The 18,618-nt window shown below is 43.8% G+C and overlaps 1 protein-coding gene across 1 annotated transcript in view; it reads left to right on the top strand.

Annotated features, from left to right (window-relative positions):
• ITPK1 (inositol-tetrakisphosphate 1-kinase) overlaps window positions 1-14,947 on the top strand; it is a 56,445-nt gene extending 41,498 nt beyond the window's left edge. The window contains exons 6-10 of the mRNA XM_072428935.1: window positions 11,365-11,463; window positions 11,740-11,780; window positions 13,017-13,182; window positions 13,637-13,704; window positions 14,693-14,947. Coding sequence (XP_072285036.1) covers window positions 11,365-11,463; window positions 11,740-11,780; window positions 13,017-13,182; window positions 13,637-13,704; window positions 14,693-14,932 — 614 coding nt within the window. The 3' untranslated portion in view covers window positions 14,933-14,947. The remainder of the gene's footprint in view (window positions 1-11,364; window positions 11,464-11,739; window positions 11,781-13,016; window positions 13,183-13,636; window positions 13,705-14,692) is intronic.
• The last annotated feature ends 3,671 nt before the right edge of the window (window positions 14,948-18,618 follow it).

Here is an 18,618-nt window from a genome sequence, read left to right as displayed (position 1 = left end):
TTATTTCCTATAATTGCTGCTGATCTGCTCCAATTGGGTTGTTACACAGATATGAGCCCTCAACAAGGCACCAGCAGATGTTGGTGACATAATTGCAGCCTCGGCCCTCTAATCACACACAGCCCGCAGCCGGTTTGCAGGAATGTCTCTGGATGAACGGGCCCATCAAACAGAATAATTGTGATGGAGTGCAGAGTGTGGCGGCTGTGCCCCTTGGGGGAAAATACAGAAGATTCTCACTATTTCTTTATTAGAAACCAGAAACGGCACCACAGCAAAAAGGAGACCTAGAAATGTCAGGATTGTGGCAGAATGAGCTGAGATAGGGAGATATATCATTTCTATGTCTTCCACATTTTCATCAATTACTTCTTTGTAACATTTAAATGATCTGATGGGAACTGAACCCAGAGCTCAGTGCTGCAAAGCCAGACTTTAGCAGCTCAGGGGCAGCACGGGGCATTCTGGTTGGTCTGCGGATATGCAGCACCATCAAGCTGCAATGCTCTGCGTGTTCCAATACTTTTCCTGCATGGGCAGAGTTCTGTTTTTCAGTAATTTGTAATTCGGTAGCTCCTTGTCAGATAGCACCAGACAACCTAACTTCCCACCCACCCCGTAATGTGCATCAGTAAACCATGGGTGCCCATCACACCCCACAAAATTTCCCATTTTGGAGATGTTCTGACACAGGTGTCCAAATTTGGCCCTACGTCAGTTTCGCTCAGATCCAAATAATTGTCCATTTTTCCTACTTCCAACACCCTGATTGTTCGCTTGCTGCTTGATCTATACCCCCCGGCCCTTTCATTGGCCATTGTACCCAGATCGCCAATGTCAGGGGAAATCTTATAGTTGAACATGAACGTGAAATTCAGTGCTATCCGTAGATCACAGCAGATGTAGAACTTCAGCGAATATAAATATGGTGAGGAGAGATTGTCCTGCTTTCCGGCTCCTCCTCTGGATTACATTCCTAATATTATCTAAAAATAAATCCGTACGCCAGGTGCGACATTTCCCAGTGTTGAAAGAAGAGCTTTTATCTGGTATCCGCCAGAGCTAGGAGTGTAATCCTTTAAATGCCGACTTTTATCCGTAAAGGAGGTGTGATGACAGTCAGTTCGGAGTCCTGCCCGGTGTTACCGGCTCCCTTTTGGCCATCATCTGGACCTCCAACATCCCAAACCTGAGATGGGATAATGTGCAAAGATTTCTGGTTCCCCCACGCAGCTAACAATCCGACTTGGAGCAATTATATAACTCATTATAGTCTCGTAGATTGTAAGCTCTTCGGGGCAGGGTCCCCTCCTCCTGTATCACAGTCTATATCAGTCTGTCATTTGCAACAGCGCTGCGTAATATTAAATATTAAAAATATTTATGACCAATTAGGCATCAGAAGTTTTCTGCTGCCTTGATCACCATAGTACTGAAATGTTCTTTGGAGGCGGAGTTTTAGATTCCAGCCCCGCCCCCTAGGAGCACACAGCAGGGCGATTTCACAATGCAGAATCATTGAACGTTGGCATGCAGCCCTGTGTAACATCTAAGAAAATTTGGCAAACTTTCAGACTTTTGTGCACTTCCAGTGTTTTCCATATACTCTGTATTACAATTTTTGTATCCGTTGTCTTTTTTCATTCTCCTACTTTCTATTTCTTTTTTTTCTTTGCAATTAGAGTGGACTTGGCAGGGTTGTTAGGCAGCATATGGCAGATTCAGTCTAGAAGGAAATGAGTGAGGAGTAATTTAGACCTTGGTGATGAACAGGTGTTGTGGTTACAACCTGCGGGCGCTTGTGCCATGTGCAAATTATTGAACACAGAAAATGCTCCCGTAACTACTTATTAAATTTAGTCCGCGATTTGTAAAGATTCATAGTTGGCATTCTAGTGAAAGACAAAGCAAAGTATGCAATGTGAGAAAATGTCTGATTTAAAGGAACAATGCAGATTTAAAGAGTGCCATTTTTTTTGATGGGGGAGAGTGCCATGGGCCTGGCATAGAGGGCAGCACTGAGCCTCTTACCCTTGTGTAGTATGATAAAAAGCTTAATGAGAGGGGTGGAAGTATAAAAGACATTTCTATGATATAAGCGACATTGTTATAGGCAGCCAGGGGGGAATTTTTTTTTTTTTTTTATATACAATCGGGAAAGTCTGCCTGTCTCTGGATATACACAGCAGACAAAATGCAGATCTGAATGCTCCATTTATGACCCCTCATCACAGGAAGGCAAATCTTGTATGGAATCGTAAAGCAAACATCTCCACTGGTGAGGCGGGGAAGGGGGGCGTCTACAGGAAGATTTAATGTCTGTCTACCTGTAAAATCTTTTCCTTTTGTCTTCAGCCTGTCCTGGATTCTGTCATCACCCCCTTCCCCATCCATGTACTATAAACTGACTACAGGTCCTCCATTGTTTTCTTGTAACCTATACAGCAAATCTGAAGTACTAACCATTACCTGATGAATGAATTCAGCCTAAATATTTACCCCCCACACAAAGTGAGCTGTCTTACCAATGCTAAAGATGTTGTATATTGCACCGATCCAATAAAACATCCTGATGATTCTGGGTCTTTACAGCCTTTAATTGCAAAAATCAAACCCGATGAGGAGCTTGTTAAACCCTGAAACGCGTTGTCATAACAAGATGACGTATTAGAGTTGATTCGGACTCTTTTGTCAATTGACTGATAGTTGGTTGGATGGTTTGCATTTTTCTCCTTTTTTAATTCTTTGTATCTAATTGATGTGTCTACAAGGCCTCCCGAGCACACATGCGCAAACCGGCATGCTCGGGATTTCTTGCATCTAATATTAGTACAGCAGATCCATAATTTCCTCTAACAAATGCCCATGCTGGATCTTTAAGCAGACCACTAATGGCTTCCATAGTTTGCTATGAAAAAGACCCAGCTGGGTGCCTCCTACATTTCCCTTTCAGTAAAACAGAACAGCGCTGTACAGCATTCTTGCAATATTATTATGATTTTTATTAATAAACTATATATAGCACCAACATTATGCAGCGCTGTACATTAATTATGACAGATCCAAACATTGGCACAGGAGGAGGAGAGGACCGTGCCCAGAAGAGCTTACAATTGTACTGATGCTGGAAGTTATCACAAACTATTGTTTCCCTTTTTGGATATTTGTACACTGAGTCTTGGATCCATTAGGCTTGCTTGGTTATCATCGGCCCGAACTGAGTTCCAATTTCGCTGTTTAAATGTGAAATTAAAAGTTGTTTTTTTGTTTTCTTATTACAAATTGAGCACACCATGTTCGTTTACATAGGTTGCAAATATACACAAATCCATCAAATTCACATTAGAGAAATAATAAACATACTAGAAGACCTGAGTATTCCAGATAGAAACATATATGCACAGATGATCCAGAGGAAGGCAAAAAAAAACCCTTTTTTAAATTTGCTCCAACAGGGAAAAAATAATCCCAATTCATTAAAGCAATCGGATGTTCCCTGGATCAGCAGTCTGTGGTGTCATTCTAATCTTTAATCCCCAGTTATATTCTGTGCTCTTGGAAATCATTCAGCTTTTTCCTAAAACAATCTATAGAATTTGCTGAAACTACTTTCTTTACTCCTTCAGTGTTTTATGTTGTAAGGTTTCCTGGTCATCTGTAGGAGGATCATTTTTTTAAAATAATTTTTATTGATGGATTTATAAATAAATAACAGTACAGAAGAAAACACAATTAACAACAGGAAAAAGGTTACAAACATTATAAAAGAAAAAGTTTCATCAGTCTGTTCAAACAGTCCAAAAAAACAGTTGGGTAAAACAAACCACAAAACAATAATTGCAAGAATCAATCAACATTTAAGGGAATTGGGGGGAGTATTGTCTAACATTCATAAGGTATACCATGAACTATGTTCAAAAGTTTTCATAATTTGTTCTTTTATAGAATCGGGTTGAGATTCTTCATAAGATTGCCAGGTTAAAAAAAAAAAAGTGAAGCCCTGGACTCTTACAAAATTGTTTTTTTTTTTATGACCAGTGCAAGCAAACAATATTATTTTATCTATAAGTATCTATAAAGTATCCTCAGCAGCCAATGAAACCTTTTTATTTTCTGCCTGTGTGATATCATTCCTTGCCTAAATTTCCATCTGAGCCCATTTTTAGTATGAAGTCCCAGCCTGAAAAAGTAGAAATATTCTGCAGATCACAATTTACATTTATTCTGAGACGCACATAAAGATGATGTAAACGCATCTTCTGCTCGCAGCATCGGGAATGGCTCTCATACGTCTCCATGATATATGGGATATGTGACCGTCTTCCAAAAAAATGACCATGTAAGTCCTGCCAGTCCATCGGACGTAGGAATACTCGCGTCTGTTAACGTTTCACCATTCTGCGCCGCCGCCCTGTCAGCCGGGGTTTTTATAAGTGGAGACGAGCGATGAGAGAAAAATGAAAGGAAAGAGTTTTTTAAAAAGTCATTAAACATCCCGGATGGACATGAAAGAAAAGGTTTGCCTATTAAACATAAAGAGCACTTTGTAGAGGGGGGCGCCCGGCCATCTGACAGCCTGTTTGTGTCTCCTAGAGCCCAGTCTAAGCTCCAAATGCCATGTTGCTGCTAACATTTCAGCCACCCACCCAGCCCTTCTCTTGGCAGATTGCTGACTCATCCAGTTTTTAGATTAACCCGCGGACGCAGCTTAACACCTTCCTGGCAGTGGCTTGTTGGGATGTCGCCTGTGGGCAAAGATTATTTATGAGGAACCGGGTCAGCGAGGACAAAATATTGCAGAATTCAGATCATTGGGGAAATAAGGAAAGACTTATCATTGGGGGGTGGATGGTTTGTTCTGTGCACCGTGCAGCATCAACAATTACTGTAACAGTAGAGTTCTATATAACATTCACCATCAATGAATGTAGTGAGTTGGATTTTAATGACGGAAGGTATTGAGAATTCGGGATAAAATGGATCCCTAATGCAGAGTTTGGGGTTACATTGACAGTTTCCACCTTCAGTCCAAGAAATTCCTAATAAGAGGGGTCATTGTAATTGCTAATGATCTTCTGTATCTTTGCAATAATTTACATTTTTCTGCTTGATGGAGGATGCTCTAAGCACTCTCTGTTTATTCTAATAAACTGTTTGCTTGTCTGAAGACACTCCTAGCACTCTCTGCGTGTTGTATGGAAATCTCTGCTTGATTGGAGACACTCCTAACACTCTCTGCGTGTTGTATGGAAATCTCTGCTTGATTGAAGACACTCCTAACACTCTCTGCGTGTTGTAGGGAAATCTCTGCTTGATTGCTAATGCTCCTAGCACTCTCTGCGTGTTGTTTGGAAATCTCTGCTTGATTGAAGACACTCCTAACACTCTCTGCGTGTTGTATGGAACTCTCTGCTTGTTGTAAGGGACTCTCTGCTTGATTGAAGACACTCCTAGCACTCTCTGTATGTTGTATGGAAATCTCTGCTTGATTGAAGACACTCCTAACACTCACTGCGTGTTGTATAGAAGTATTTGCTTGCTTGATTAAAGACACTCCTAGCTCTCTCCTCTCCCCTCGCCTTGTTACTAACCACCCTCTCACTTCCCTAAAAAAACTCCTGGCACTCTCTGCTGGATCTCTGTTTTTTTTAGAACTTTCTGTTTGATTGAAAATGCTCCTAGCACTCTCTGCTAGTGCTAAGGAACTCTAAGCATGGTTTGCTGGTTCTGATATGCTCTCCTCTCTTCTCTTCTCTTCTCTTCTCTCCTTTCCTTTCTTCATTACAAAATACTCTCCTGTTCCATAAACACTCCTGGCACTCTCTGCTTGTCTCAGGGTCTCTCTGCTTCATTGAAGACACTCCTAGCACTCTGTGTGTTGTATGGAAGTCTCTGCTTGATTGAAGATGCACCTAGCACTCTCCTCTCCCATCGCCTCCTTACAAGTTACTCTCTCCTTTCCTAAAAACTTTCCTGGCACTCTCTGCTTGTGTTAAGGAACTCTCAGCTTAATTGAAGATGCTCCTAGCACTCTCTCCTTGTTTCAGGGTTCTCTCTTGTTTTCCAAAAACACTCCTAGCACTTTCTGTGTGTCCTAAGACAATGTAGGCGTTCTCTGCGTTTTCTATGGAACTCCAATCACTATCTGTTTTAACTCTGCATTTCTGCAGACACTTCTAACATTCTCTGCTTGTATGGAACTCTAAGCATGGTCATCTTGGTCTTAGAACAAGCAGAGAGCGCTTAGAGTTTCCAAGGACTTCTGAGCATGGTCATCTTGGTCTGATACTGAAGCCACTCTCTGATTGTTTGCTCCTAGCACTCTCTGTGTGTTCTAAGACTCTATAAGCACGCTCCGATTCTGTAAGAAATTCTCAGCATAAACTGCTATTGTTAGGAATTCTAAACACTCTCTGTTTGTTCTAGTTGTAAAGAAGTCGCTGCTTATCCTAGCACTCTCTGCTTGTTCTACAGAAACATAATCAATGTATTATTATGAACTCTTAGCACTCTTTCTGCCCTTTCTAAGGAATCTCAAATCACTCTCCTTGTTTGGAGACCCTCTAAGCACTCTCTGGTCATCCCGCTAATCCTAGAAGTACTTTCCTAATATATTCCATGTCCTTGGTGCATGTTCCTAATGTCTCCGATGCTCTGACCCATAGACAACATATCTTAGCAGGTTGGGTTATAGGACGGAGGGGCTTTAGTACAGCTTTGTAGTGGAGTTTGCTGCAATCTCTGATGGGTGTTGCATGATTTTGGGTTTCCCTTGTAAAGTATTTTCTGATTCCGGTCTTGTTGTATTGCGATTTCTTCGATGGGTTAATTTCCTTCCACATTCACACAGATAGTAAACACAGCGTCTCCCCACATCACACCCACCGTTCTTATATTAGCTTCTATTGAGCACCGCTGGAGCTTGCACATTCACCCTTTCACTGCCAACACCTTTCCAAGCATTCCACCTTAAGAGCCCATTAAGAGTTCATTATGTCCCTGGCATGCCACTGCATGAAATCCCATTCAATCATTCATTCATTTATTCATCCATCCACGACTGGTTCACTTCTTCTGGCTGCAGATTTAGTTCATTGTCATTTTCAGGCTCTCAGTAAATTGCAGACGGGTTTTTTTTTGTCACCCGTAAAACATTTTATTCCCATCGTCAGCTGGTTTTCTGCTGCTGTGCAGGAAATGAGGGAAATTCAATCTAAAGGAGGATTAGAGGTGATTACACCCAGCAGTGCAGCAAGGGCTAAAATGCGGTTTCAGTGGCCGGAGTTCTTCTTGGAGTAAAATTTCAGGTGCTATAAAAGAAAAAAAAAATATTTCCTGCAATTGCAGATTCTTTGCTGCATCTCTTCTGCGGATATTATGTGGCCCCATTCAAACAGTTGCGTGTGGTCACACTTGTAGTACAAAACCGCTCAATGGGGTGGCTACAAATCAAGGCATTCTGAATGGAGCATGGATTGTAGCCACATGTGTTAAAGTTATGACGCTCTCTGCAAAGGATGAAAGGGATTTATGGGCTCTCATTGGACACAAGAGGAGGGAAACGTATCATGAACACATAAACACATGTATTTTTTAATTTTTTTTTTTTTGTTCTTTTTTTTTACTTGGTGCCACCTTTGGTAATTTTTGATCTAGTGACCTGTTACAAGCATGTCAATCTGGAGCTGAGGTATCCCTGCATCCTTGTCTTAGTGGATCTTTCTTTAATCTTCCAATTCCCGACATGTCACAATATCAAACCGTGACATTTATAGCAAAGCCATTCTTGACCGCAGGTAGGTGACTGTGCCTAGGCATTGATGATGTCATCAGTCTGCAGACAGGGAGCAGCATTTCCCCCTGGTGGTGAAGGTGAACATTTGCCATAATGTGTAAATACCAGCACACTTTCTAGGTAACAGTACACAGGTACTTCCTTCTGTTCTGTCCTGTGGGTCCTGTTACCTCTGCATCCCCGGCCCATTAGGCCGTCTATGCACCCCCAGTCCGTGAGGCCGTCTATGCACCTTCAGCCCACTTAGCTGTCTCTGCACCTCCAGCCTGTGAGACCGTCTCTGCATCCCCGGACCCTGGGGCCATCTCTGCACCCCCAGCCTGTGATACCGTCTCTGTGTCCTCGGGCCCTGATGCCATCTCTGCGTCCCCGGCCTCTGAGGCTGTCTCTCACCCTCAGCCTGTGAGACCGTCCCTGCGTCCCTGGCCCCTGAGGCCGTCTTTGCGCCCCTGGCCCCTGAGGCCGTCTCTGCGTCCCCGGCCTCTGAGGCTGTCTCTGCGTCCCCTGCCCCTGAGACCGTCTCTACACCCCCACCCTCTGAGGCCGTCTCTGCGTCCCTGGCCCCTGAGGCCATCTCTGCGTTCTTGGCCCCTGAGGCCGTCTCTGTGTCCCCGGCGCCTGAGGCCGTCTCTACACCCCCACCCTCTGAGACTGTCTCTGCATCCCCGGCCCCTGATGCAGTCTCTGCAGCTGTCTCTTTTAGGTTGTGCAGTGATCTGTTTCAGACATTTGTAACACAGACAAAAACTGTCCAGACATTGGGATTTGTATGGTTGTGTCTACCCGGAGCTGACATCTAAGGACAGCATGGTGACCCCAGATGATGCCCAAACAAAGATGGCTCTGTTCTGAAGAGAAAAGCAGATGAAGGCATTGTCATGGGGAGTGCTGTAATCTTTGAGGTTCTACATACCTGGAGGTGTCACATATCTGATAACAGGTCCTCTTTAGCTCTCCATCTGCACAAATCTCACATTTCAACTCTCACCGGGCGTCATGAAGGATCGCGGTGTCGTCCAAACAGGCTTTTATTTGCATTACTTAGCGTTACAGTTTGTACAGCCAGAGGGCAAAAAGAGAAATTCTACAATGACAGGCGGCGGCTTCCTGGGGCAAAAATCTTAGAAAGAGAAAAAATGGAATGTGTGTCGCCTAACCCAGTAATTGCTGTATTCCTCATCCAGCCAGGGGGGGGGAGGGTTAGATTACCTGTCAGATTTTATTCAGGGTCTTTGTTGGGGAGATTTTCCCTTCCTTGAGCTGACGATTTTATCAGACAGGAAGTGAGAGAGAATCTAGCGGGTCAGATGGTGCTCGGGGCCACCTCTCCTCCATCGATATGTGGGTGGTGCTGCAGGGAACAGTAATGATGCACTGATGAAGTTCAGGGCGCCCTGTTACTGGCAGTTCATGAAACCCTTGTGGTCTCTGCAAGGGTCAGCACTGTATTGGAGGTGAGTATTGCGGCCAGGGCTGTGTCTTTCTTTTAATCCAGCAGGGGCATTCATTTTTTTAATTTAACCCAGAGTTAGGCAAAACGCAGAGACTGTACAGAGAAATTGAGTGGGGAAAGAGTTAAATCATGTAGGTGAGTGAGGAATGAAATGCAGAATATGTTGCAGGAGAGACCTCTGCATGTGTGACACCCAGGGACAGTCATGCGGTGTCATTTGCTGTCCACCCGCAGAAATTGTTTTGCATTCCACAAATTGCGCCCATGGCTTGGATGCTTTGTGGCGCTCAGGTGTCTGTGAATGATCACCATGGCCATGTCCCAATATTTATTTTCATTTCTGAGTTCTAAAGAATTTCAGCTTCTTGTTTTTCCTGCAGGGGGTAAAAAATCTGGTTCTGTCACCCCAAACCAGGAGGTGTGTCACTACTCTGGTGTATCAGATCCTCCTCAGCACTCTCTGGTAACTCTTCATTATCCCTAATGACACATCTCTTGGTGCAGCAGTCGCTTGTAACGTATCGGGGAGCACAGACAATTCTCTGATCTTTAGAAGTCTCTTTGCCTTAGAAAATATAAAAGATTTATCACACAGATTGGAGTTAAATTCTCGCTCTGCAGATTGTACCCTGACGCAGTGCGGCCTGATTCTGTCTGCTGCGTTTCGCTTCTCTCTGATCTCCGGGGACTTCTGAGAAGGAGGTGGGTGTAGGAATGGCACTTGTCAGGTTCTGAGGCTTCCAGCAGAATACCAGAGGCTTCGGGATCTGATGGTGGAAGTGAATTGAGTTGCCTGATGTGATTTTCAAAATTGCACAGAACTGGCAGCAAAGCAAGTGAAGGGTTTAAAGGGAAACTGCAGAATATGAGAAAAGAAAGCATTACATTGGTTCCTCCACTAGGTGGCAGCATTGCACAGTAATAGAGGTCATCCTAATTCCAGGCTCTGCAATAAAAAAAACAAAATGGAAATTAAATAATAAAAATAATAAATACAACCTATAGAGAGAATAATAATACATCGAGGGAGAGAAACCGTGAGCACACGCAGGAGCTGAAATGTCTTTATCATAGGCCTGGGCACCCCATAACCAGCCTTTTGCAACACAAAGCACTGTATAGTTTGTAATATAAGATTGGTACATGAGAATTCTAGGAGACTGACCCAGCAAACCTGAATATTCCTTCAAGTGGACCTGTCAGTAACTTTACCAGCACACAAGCTGCTGACATGAAAATATACAGCAGAAATATCCACCCTTTTATCCTATATTCATTTACAATCACATGGGTATGCAACAACAAGTTTACTTTAAAGTTGAATTTTGAGAACAAAAATGCATTTATTTGTTTCTCAACCTATAATTGTGCTTTGTGTGCAACAAACGCCTCTACAAAGCCAACTATTACTTAGTGAAAGTGGCAGAAACATAATCATTGTGCTATATGTTGTTTGTGCAGAGAGCAGAGGGGTGGGAGGGGCCTAACAGGCCCCACCTACCACAGGCTGCCTGTTGAAAACTACAGGAAGGGCGGAGACAAGACCAGTCAATCTGTTTATCTCCATCGCAGCCACTCTGCCAAATTTTGGGTTCTCTGCATCTCCAGCAAACCTTTTACAGTAAACTCAGCCTGATGCCACGGCTGACGCAATAGACGCCGCATGCTTGTGAATTTGCTGTATTGTTCTGCAGCATGTTAATGATTGACGATGTGCCTGTAATGAGGGCACAGCTGTTCACTTATCACTTTTCATGGGAAATCGATTCTTCTGGTGTATAAAATGCTGGAACAATGTTATCAGATGGCAGATATCAGGGATGGAAAGTTCAGTATCTGAAGGGAAACTCCAGCCTGATAGCTAAATTCCTGGTTAAAATTGTATATATTATATATATATATATTGCATATATTGGGTCACCGTCCCTGGTGTGGTCCATCAGATGGCGGGCGTATGGGTACAGAACCTTCAGTCCTCCTGCATCTTGTATCAATTCCTTGCCTCTTTCCTGCCCTCTGCTGGCACAAACCCTGATCTACAAGGTTTATATGGCCGATAAATATATGGCGTAATTCGCACATTTGTGACCTGCTCGTCTTTTTTGTTATTTTGCAGATGAGAGATTATGTTCTCCGCCCTTCATGGAACTTTCTACAGAATGTGGAGATGACACCCTGAAGCTCATGGAGCAGAACGGCCTGGCCTTCCCTTTCAGTACGTATTTATAAGTGACCCTTTCCTACCAAATCTCTAAATAGGCTGTTTGATTGGAATAGGCACCATTTATTCCAGAAAACAAGAGCAAAATGTTTCCATTTCTTGTTGCCTTTTAGAAGGTGGTGCCAAAACATCCCTACATGTTCCTATATGTGTCACCTTTACGGATTTATTAATTTTCTCTAAAGAATCATTTTTTCAGTATTAACACTTCTGTAGTTTACTAAACCATCCACTAGGTGGCACTCTGACACCTCTTTTCTGTCTTTACAGTCTGCAAGACCAGAGTGGCTCATGGCACGAATTCACACGAGGTGAGTGTATCAGTGATGGTGAATGTGGAGATCATTCTGTTTTTGTGTGTTAGAGATCTCCGCTCATGTGTCACTTCATCCAGAATGACCGATTCGATTTGTGTAGATGAAACCTCTTCTGTTGTAATAAATATTTCCTATTTGTCCTGTAATTAGAGATCTCAGGTTCTGTTCATCTCCTATGTACTAGCTGTTGGATCTGTGACTACCGTACATGGGACAGTGATTAATGGCCATACCAAATGGTGCATCCAGTAGCCAATCAGCTCCCACTTTCAGGAAGGGAGTCGGAGCTCTCTGTGTCAAGGCCAGGATTACCAGCCTTTGCACCCATTTATATACATACAGCAAGGACCCCGTGTGGGATGACACCACCCCCCGTCTAATTCAGTGTCTATCCCTCGGGTCTAATCCGATCGATACAACTGGGGACCCTATGCACCTTCTCCCTGGGGCCCCAATACAGGAAATACTCTCACTGTTTCCTTTTTTTTCCCCTCGCTCTCTCTCTTCTCTCCTTCTCCCCCTCTTCTCACTCTCGTTCTCTCACTCTCTCTCTTCTCGCTCTTTCTCTCTCTCTCTTTTTTTCTCTCTCTTTTTTCTCTCTCTCCCTCCCATTGTCGCTTTCTCTCTCGCTCTCTCCCCCTTGCTCTCTCGCGCTCTCTCTCTCCCATTTTCAGACGCTGCAGCGCATTGTTTATTGGTCAGCTCAGCGAATGAGGATTAGAGGGGGGGATCCTGTGATCCCATTCATTGTGATTTATTTACATGTCTGCAAGTCTTTCCATGCTGATCCCTGGAATGTATGACTGCATACTGAATAAAACTGATCCACAAAAATACTTTTTTTTGTCATCTCTGATCTGGCATGACGGTTTCTGATTGGTCTGATTGTCGCCCCACTTTATGATGCCATCACACTATATATAATCCATGCTGGATGAGCCCATCCATTATAGATTGCTACAATGTTACTCCTGTAATCTGTAAACCCAGCAGCACCTCTTGGCTTGTCTGCAGCCTCATTAAAATGTGTAATCCAGACAGTTCCTCTTTGCTATGTGAATGGTACAGTCAGCAATCTGTGTAATCTGATCTCTGTTTTTTATCTCATTCATAACTTTTTCTTCTGATTGCAATTTGCAGACTGTAAATCTAAAGAATGCAATATTATAATATGAGCCATGCATGCCCATTTAATGCCAGTCTGTCCTACATTTGTGTTCTGTCTTGTAGATGGCGATCATATTTAATACGGAGGGTCTTCGGAGGATACAGCCCCCCTGCGTCATCCAGAGCTTCGTCAGCCATAACGCCGTACTTTATAAAGTATTCGTAGTGGGCGATTCCTACACCGTTGTGGAGCGGCCATCCTTGAAAAACTTTTCACAGGGAGTATCAGGTGACAGCAGCAATTATACTTCCCGGGGGTTACCATTACTTCTTCATATTCTTATTTTACCTTTTGTATGAGCACTGATCATACATAACTCATTACAGTTTCCAATTTCCCACAATCAAGGTTGGGGGGGGGGGGAGGTCATACAGAGGGCAGCCAACATGGTGCAAGTTTTCAGCTGGATACAAATACATGCAGCCTGTTCATTCTGATCCCATACATTTACCCAGCTCCACTCATAGTTATTGTTTCCTTTGGTTTTATGAGCAGGGAATGTAGCGTGCATAGCGCATTGGTGGGAGGTGAACCCCGGACTGGCTACCGCAGCATCTTTGTATCTGCTTACATTGTTGCTGAATTTCGTCCCCTCCTTTGTAATACACAATTATTATGGGATGTGATTGGCCCACCAACTTTTGCACTCTCTTATTCTTCGCTTTTTCTTTCCATATCGCAGACAGAGAATCCATATTCTTTAACAGCCACAATGTGTCAAAGCCGGAGTCGTCTTCCGTGCTAACAGAGGTGAGTGAATTGCTGCAGTGTTTCCACATTAGCTATTTGACTGCCACCAAGAAGTCTCCTCGGGGGCGGGGTCATTGGGAACTAATTCAGCATCCATTTGTCAAGGGGTATTTTTTTTTTGGCAACACATTAAGTTCACATACACAATCTAAAGCTAGCCATCACCAAGTATGGACCCCCTTGCCAAATGATGGGGTTCAGGTGTCCCCAGTGAGGGGTCCTGGTAATTCTCCATCACACTAAGACATTGTAGACAACTGTGCCATTCCAGCCTTGTGGTCACAGGTTGGTGAAGACCCTTTTCTGTTCCCCCATGACTGTGCCTAGGGTACAAAATCAGCTCCATATAGACAAGGGGTCATCAGTTTGGTGTGGAGGAACTCGAGTGTCCTGCACAGAGCCCTGACCTCAACCTATGGAATAACTTTGGTAGGAATTGGAATGGTGAGCCAGGTCTTCTCATCCAACATCAGTACCTGACCTCACCAATAGGTGGCAAATCCCCACCATCAGTACCTGACCTCACCAATGGGGGCAAATCCCCACGGAAAAAAAGTAAAAAGAATTAATTGTTCAGCAATTACCAAATTAAATTTACTACAATACCTTAGCTCTATCCCCCGAAGACTCCTCATTGAGAAGTCGCTAGGTCTCTAGGATGAATGACACCCAGCATTATCTAACCCCCTCCTGTGAGCCCAGGCTGTCATGGACCCACCCCTTGGACTTAGAATACTGCAGCATTGCTGAACAGCCAGTGCAAGGGATTTTCCCTCCAGATGCCAGCGGTCCCTCCTTTCCCCTTCAGGTCCACTATAAGTTATTCCTAGAAAGGGATTGCATTAGGGATGTTGGGATAACCCAAGGTGGGCAGAAAGATCTGCTAGATTCAGGAAGTTGGGAGGTGACTGAGCCCCCAGAAGCCCCCTTGGGTACTTATGCCATCCTTCTGTATTTTTATGCCCCAATAATGTTTTCTCTTCTACAGCTGGACAAGGTGGAAGGGGTGTTTGAACGGCCCAGTGATGATGTCATTCGCGCCATTTCCAAAGCTCTGCGCCAGGCTCTGGGCATCTCGCTGTTCGGCATCGATATCATCATAAACAACAAGACCGGCCAGCATGCGGTCATCGACATCAATGCATTCCCAGGTGAGCCCACCCTGAATTTGCAGCAATGTGATACAGTGGAGGGAGAATGGGGACCTCTGGATGGATTTTGTTGCTGATTGGGGGCACCTGTGCATGTATTGCAGAGAGCATGCTGCATGGGGTTTTACATAAATGTTTCACCTGGACAATATCTTGTAGGATAACAATCATATTATATGTCTGCAGCCCCCTATAGCACCTATAGCTATCATAGAGAACGCTAACTGCTGTTTATAGCGTGACCTCCCCCGCTGTGTACATGTTATCCGATCTCCAAGACGCAGTGCAGGCGAGAACAGTCAGCACCTGCAGTATGTTCCAGCACCTCCATCAATGTTAATGACATCGCTGTATTAATATGAAAAGACCTCTCCCCGTCTGTCACGCAGCACTCACTGCATGACAATAAATCCGTTTCCTGCAGGGCCCCTTCATCCTAACAAAGGTTCTGTTACCGGCATAAATATGCAGCAAATTTGATCCGTTCTCATTATCGGTTTCACAGAAAACAGTCCAAAGCCAGGTCAGAGATTCATATCGTGTGCTTAGCACGCTTTTATTTATAGCATCTGGCAGGGAAAGAGATTTACCCAGAACGATGAGCTGACTCTCACACTTCTTCAATTCTTTCCTCTGATTCTTCTTTTTCTTCTCCTCTCTCTCTTAGAGATTATCTTACTTTTGGTATCTCTCTCTCTCTTCTCTCCTCTCTCTCTTCTCTCTATCTATATATATATATATATCCTCTCTTCTCTCTCTTTTTCTCTCTTTCCTCTTTTCTCTTTTCTCTTCTCTCTTTCTCTCTCCTCTCTCTCTTTCTTTCTCTCTCTCTCCTCTCTTTCTTCTCTCTCCTCTCTCTCTAATGCGAAAGACACTGGACACAGAGAGAAGGGGCTGGGTGGTTACAGATCTGGGGGTTTTCTGCGATGTCAATCAGTCCGGAACAATTTGGGCTCCATTCCTGCACCCAGCCGGTTACCAATTGCAGCTTTACCACCTCCGGACATTTTGGGTGACCACTTCATTATCGCACAGATACCCTTCCCCCACCCGCGTGTTTTCTCCTAGTGAGGCTATCCGAAATCCACAAGAGGAAAACATGCACTAATAAAAGCGACAAAGGTACCGCCGTCAAAAATTAAAATAAACTGCCAGAGACCCGAAAAATGGACTTTACAAATTAATTTAGAAAAATGGAATTATTTTTAAAGGAAGAAATTTTATTGTGTAAATGCAGATAGTAAATAATATTCAGTCCGAGTCGGCCCGCTGGCGATGTAATTAGTAGACTTTCTAAAAAAATTTCTCTTTTTGTTGAATAATTTTTGCTCTTTTTAGTACTCGGCACCTTGCTTTGTTGAAATAGTTCAGTGGTAGCTTAACCGAATCATCCGATCACTAATCCCTCCCGCCGCAGGTAAATGCCGCCATGAGAGATCGGCGCCCGCGTATAATGCGCCACACCTCGGTCGATCCAGCAAGCACTTCCATGTCATTTCACCGTGTCGTGCAGATGGGCCTCTGCTCTTGATTTTAGTGCAAGTGAAAATTTTTGAATTTTTTTATATATATATAAATATATAAAAATGTATATACTGTTGCAATAGTCCTGCTGATTAAAACAGATGTACTCTGGGTTGTGGCGCTGGGTCGAGAATTTATTGTAGAAATGAAAATAATTATTTAATATTATTGGCAGCCAATCACCTTTCAGTACCGTGCTAGAGGGTGAAATCTGATTGTTGGAAGTTGTTGCTCTTTGTTTTCTTTAGGTCAGGCATGTCCAAAGTCTGGCCCACGGGCCAATTGCGGATCCTGTTCAGGTTTTTACTGGCCCGTAGCCTCTGTCGTCAGGTTAATATTATGTGGCCCGCATCTTTGTGCACAGGGAATCCCGGATTCAGGACCCGCACGAACAACGGCCACTCTGAATACAAGAAAGTTCCCTGCAGGGGAGCCCGCACTGACCCTGGTCATGGTTCGTGCGGGTCCCGCACAGCACACGCTCACTACAGTTGTAGGGGATTTCCTGTGCACAACACACAGCACAACAAGGCGCACAACACAGTGCACAGCGCATAGCACACAGCACACCACACAGCGCATAGCACACAACACAGCCCCCCAGCGCATAGCACACAACACAGCCCCCCCGACTATGCAGTGTAAAACACAAAGAAACAAACCTGGAATCTCTCACATTTAACCTCCCTAGAGGTCTAATTAAGTCCTCTTGCTGATCCTCCTGCCCGCACCGACGCATGTACAGGCGTCACCTGGAAACCCCGGAGAGGCTGGAGATCGAGAAGGAAGGACGTGTCCCAAGGACCTGCGGGGACCAGCAAGATGCCGGGGGACAGCGTGTAACTTAGGAATACCGCTAGAGGGGTTCATTCAGCAAAATTAAACCTGCCACATCCCAAAATTAACAAATAGTAGAAAAAGGAAAAACGAGGGACTTTAACACACACACACACACCTAACAGTTGTAAAATTCTACAATACCAGTAACTGACATTTTTTAATATGAATGTGAAAAACAAGTGATAATACAGCAAGATATGCAAACCACATATGCATGAATCATCCTCCACGCGTTTCGTGCTGTATTAATGCTTGCTTTTATTATTTATATTAAAATTGGATTTCAATGTTACTGGTATTGTCGGATTTTACAACTGTTACTCTCCAACATAATCATTTGTGTGTGTATATATATATATATAGTGAATCACAAAGAAACTATTACGGTGATTATGAGAAGAGTGGCCAAGCTTGCCAGTGCACGTTAATGGTTCAAAGAATGTCACGCTGAATAGTCGGCCCCCACACATTTTCACCTTACCAAATCTGGCCCTCTTTGCAAAATGTTTGGACACCCCCGTATTAGGTAACCCAAGCTGCAACTTTTATGTTTTATTTCAGATTGTAGATAGATGGCATCTTCCTGGCTGATCACCTTGCAGGTCCTGAATGGGTCTTCCAATCCTTACATACAGAATTATACAGGTTATTAACAAGCAAGCAGTCTCTTCCAATGACAAGAACATATTAAAGTGTGATTGGTTGTTAGTAATGATTTAGGTGGAACATCAGGCATTTTGCATATAGAATGTGTAATATTCCTCCGGTTGGCACTGTAGCAACCACTGACAGTTTCCTAACATTATACCAGAACAGGAGTGTTGGCCAACGTTCCTCTGGTTGGGATTTATTCTGATGCATTGATGCAGTTTTAAAAAATTCCCTATATCAGGCAGAGCTGGAAACACCATGCAGCTCAAATGCAGCCTGAAAGTGCACATCACCACATTGACATAAAGGGAATCTGCTGACCTACACCTCCTACAAATACAGGAAAACGATGTCCTTATAAACCATCCTGAGGCTCACAAACTAAAGTTATGGCCAAAGGGTTGTGAAACCCGATAATCAATATGGGTTTGTTGGACATCTCATTCCAAAGCCAGTCCAGGAAAAGGGCCTCCAATCATCACCACAAGGCTGGAAGAGCACAATTCAGGCAAAGTTCTGTGCATGTTGTAATATTCGGCTTAACTGGAGGCGCACATGGTGCAATAATACTTTTATGGTCGGGTGGCCAGAAGCTTTTGGCCCTATAGGCTTGATGGTCAGGTGCCCAAGGGTGTTTGGCCATATGGTGTTGGTGTAATTGTGAGGGCTTTTGACCCTCTAATACGAGTTTATTAGTCACATGTCCACAGGCTTTTGGCTCCATAGTGTTTGTGTGATGGTGTCCACA

This window comes from Pyxicephalus adspersus, chromosome 12, assembly GCF_032062135.1.
Source record: "Pyxicephalus adspersus chromosome 12, UCB_Pads_2.0, whole genome shotgun sequence".
In the NCBI taxonomy this organism is placed as follows: Eukaryota; Metazoa; Chordata; class Amphibia; order Anura; family Pyxicephalidae; genus Pyxicephalus; species Pyxicephalus adspersus.
Note: the sequence above shows the minus strand (reverse complement) of the source record. Positions and strands in the feature narration are given on the sequence as shown.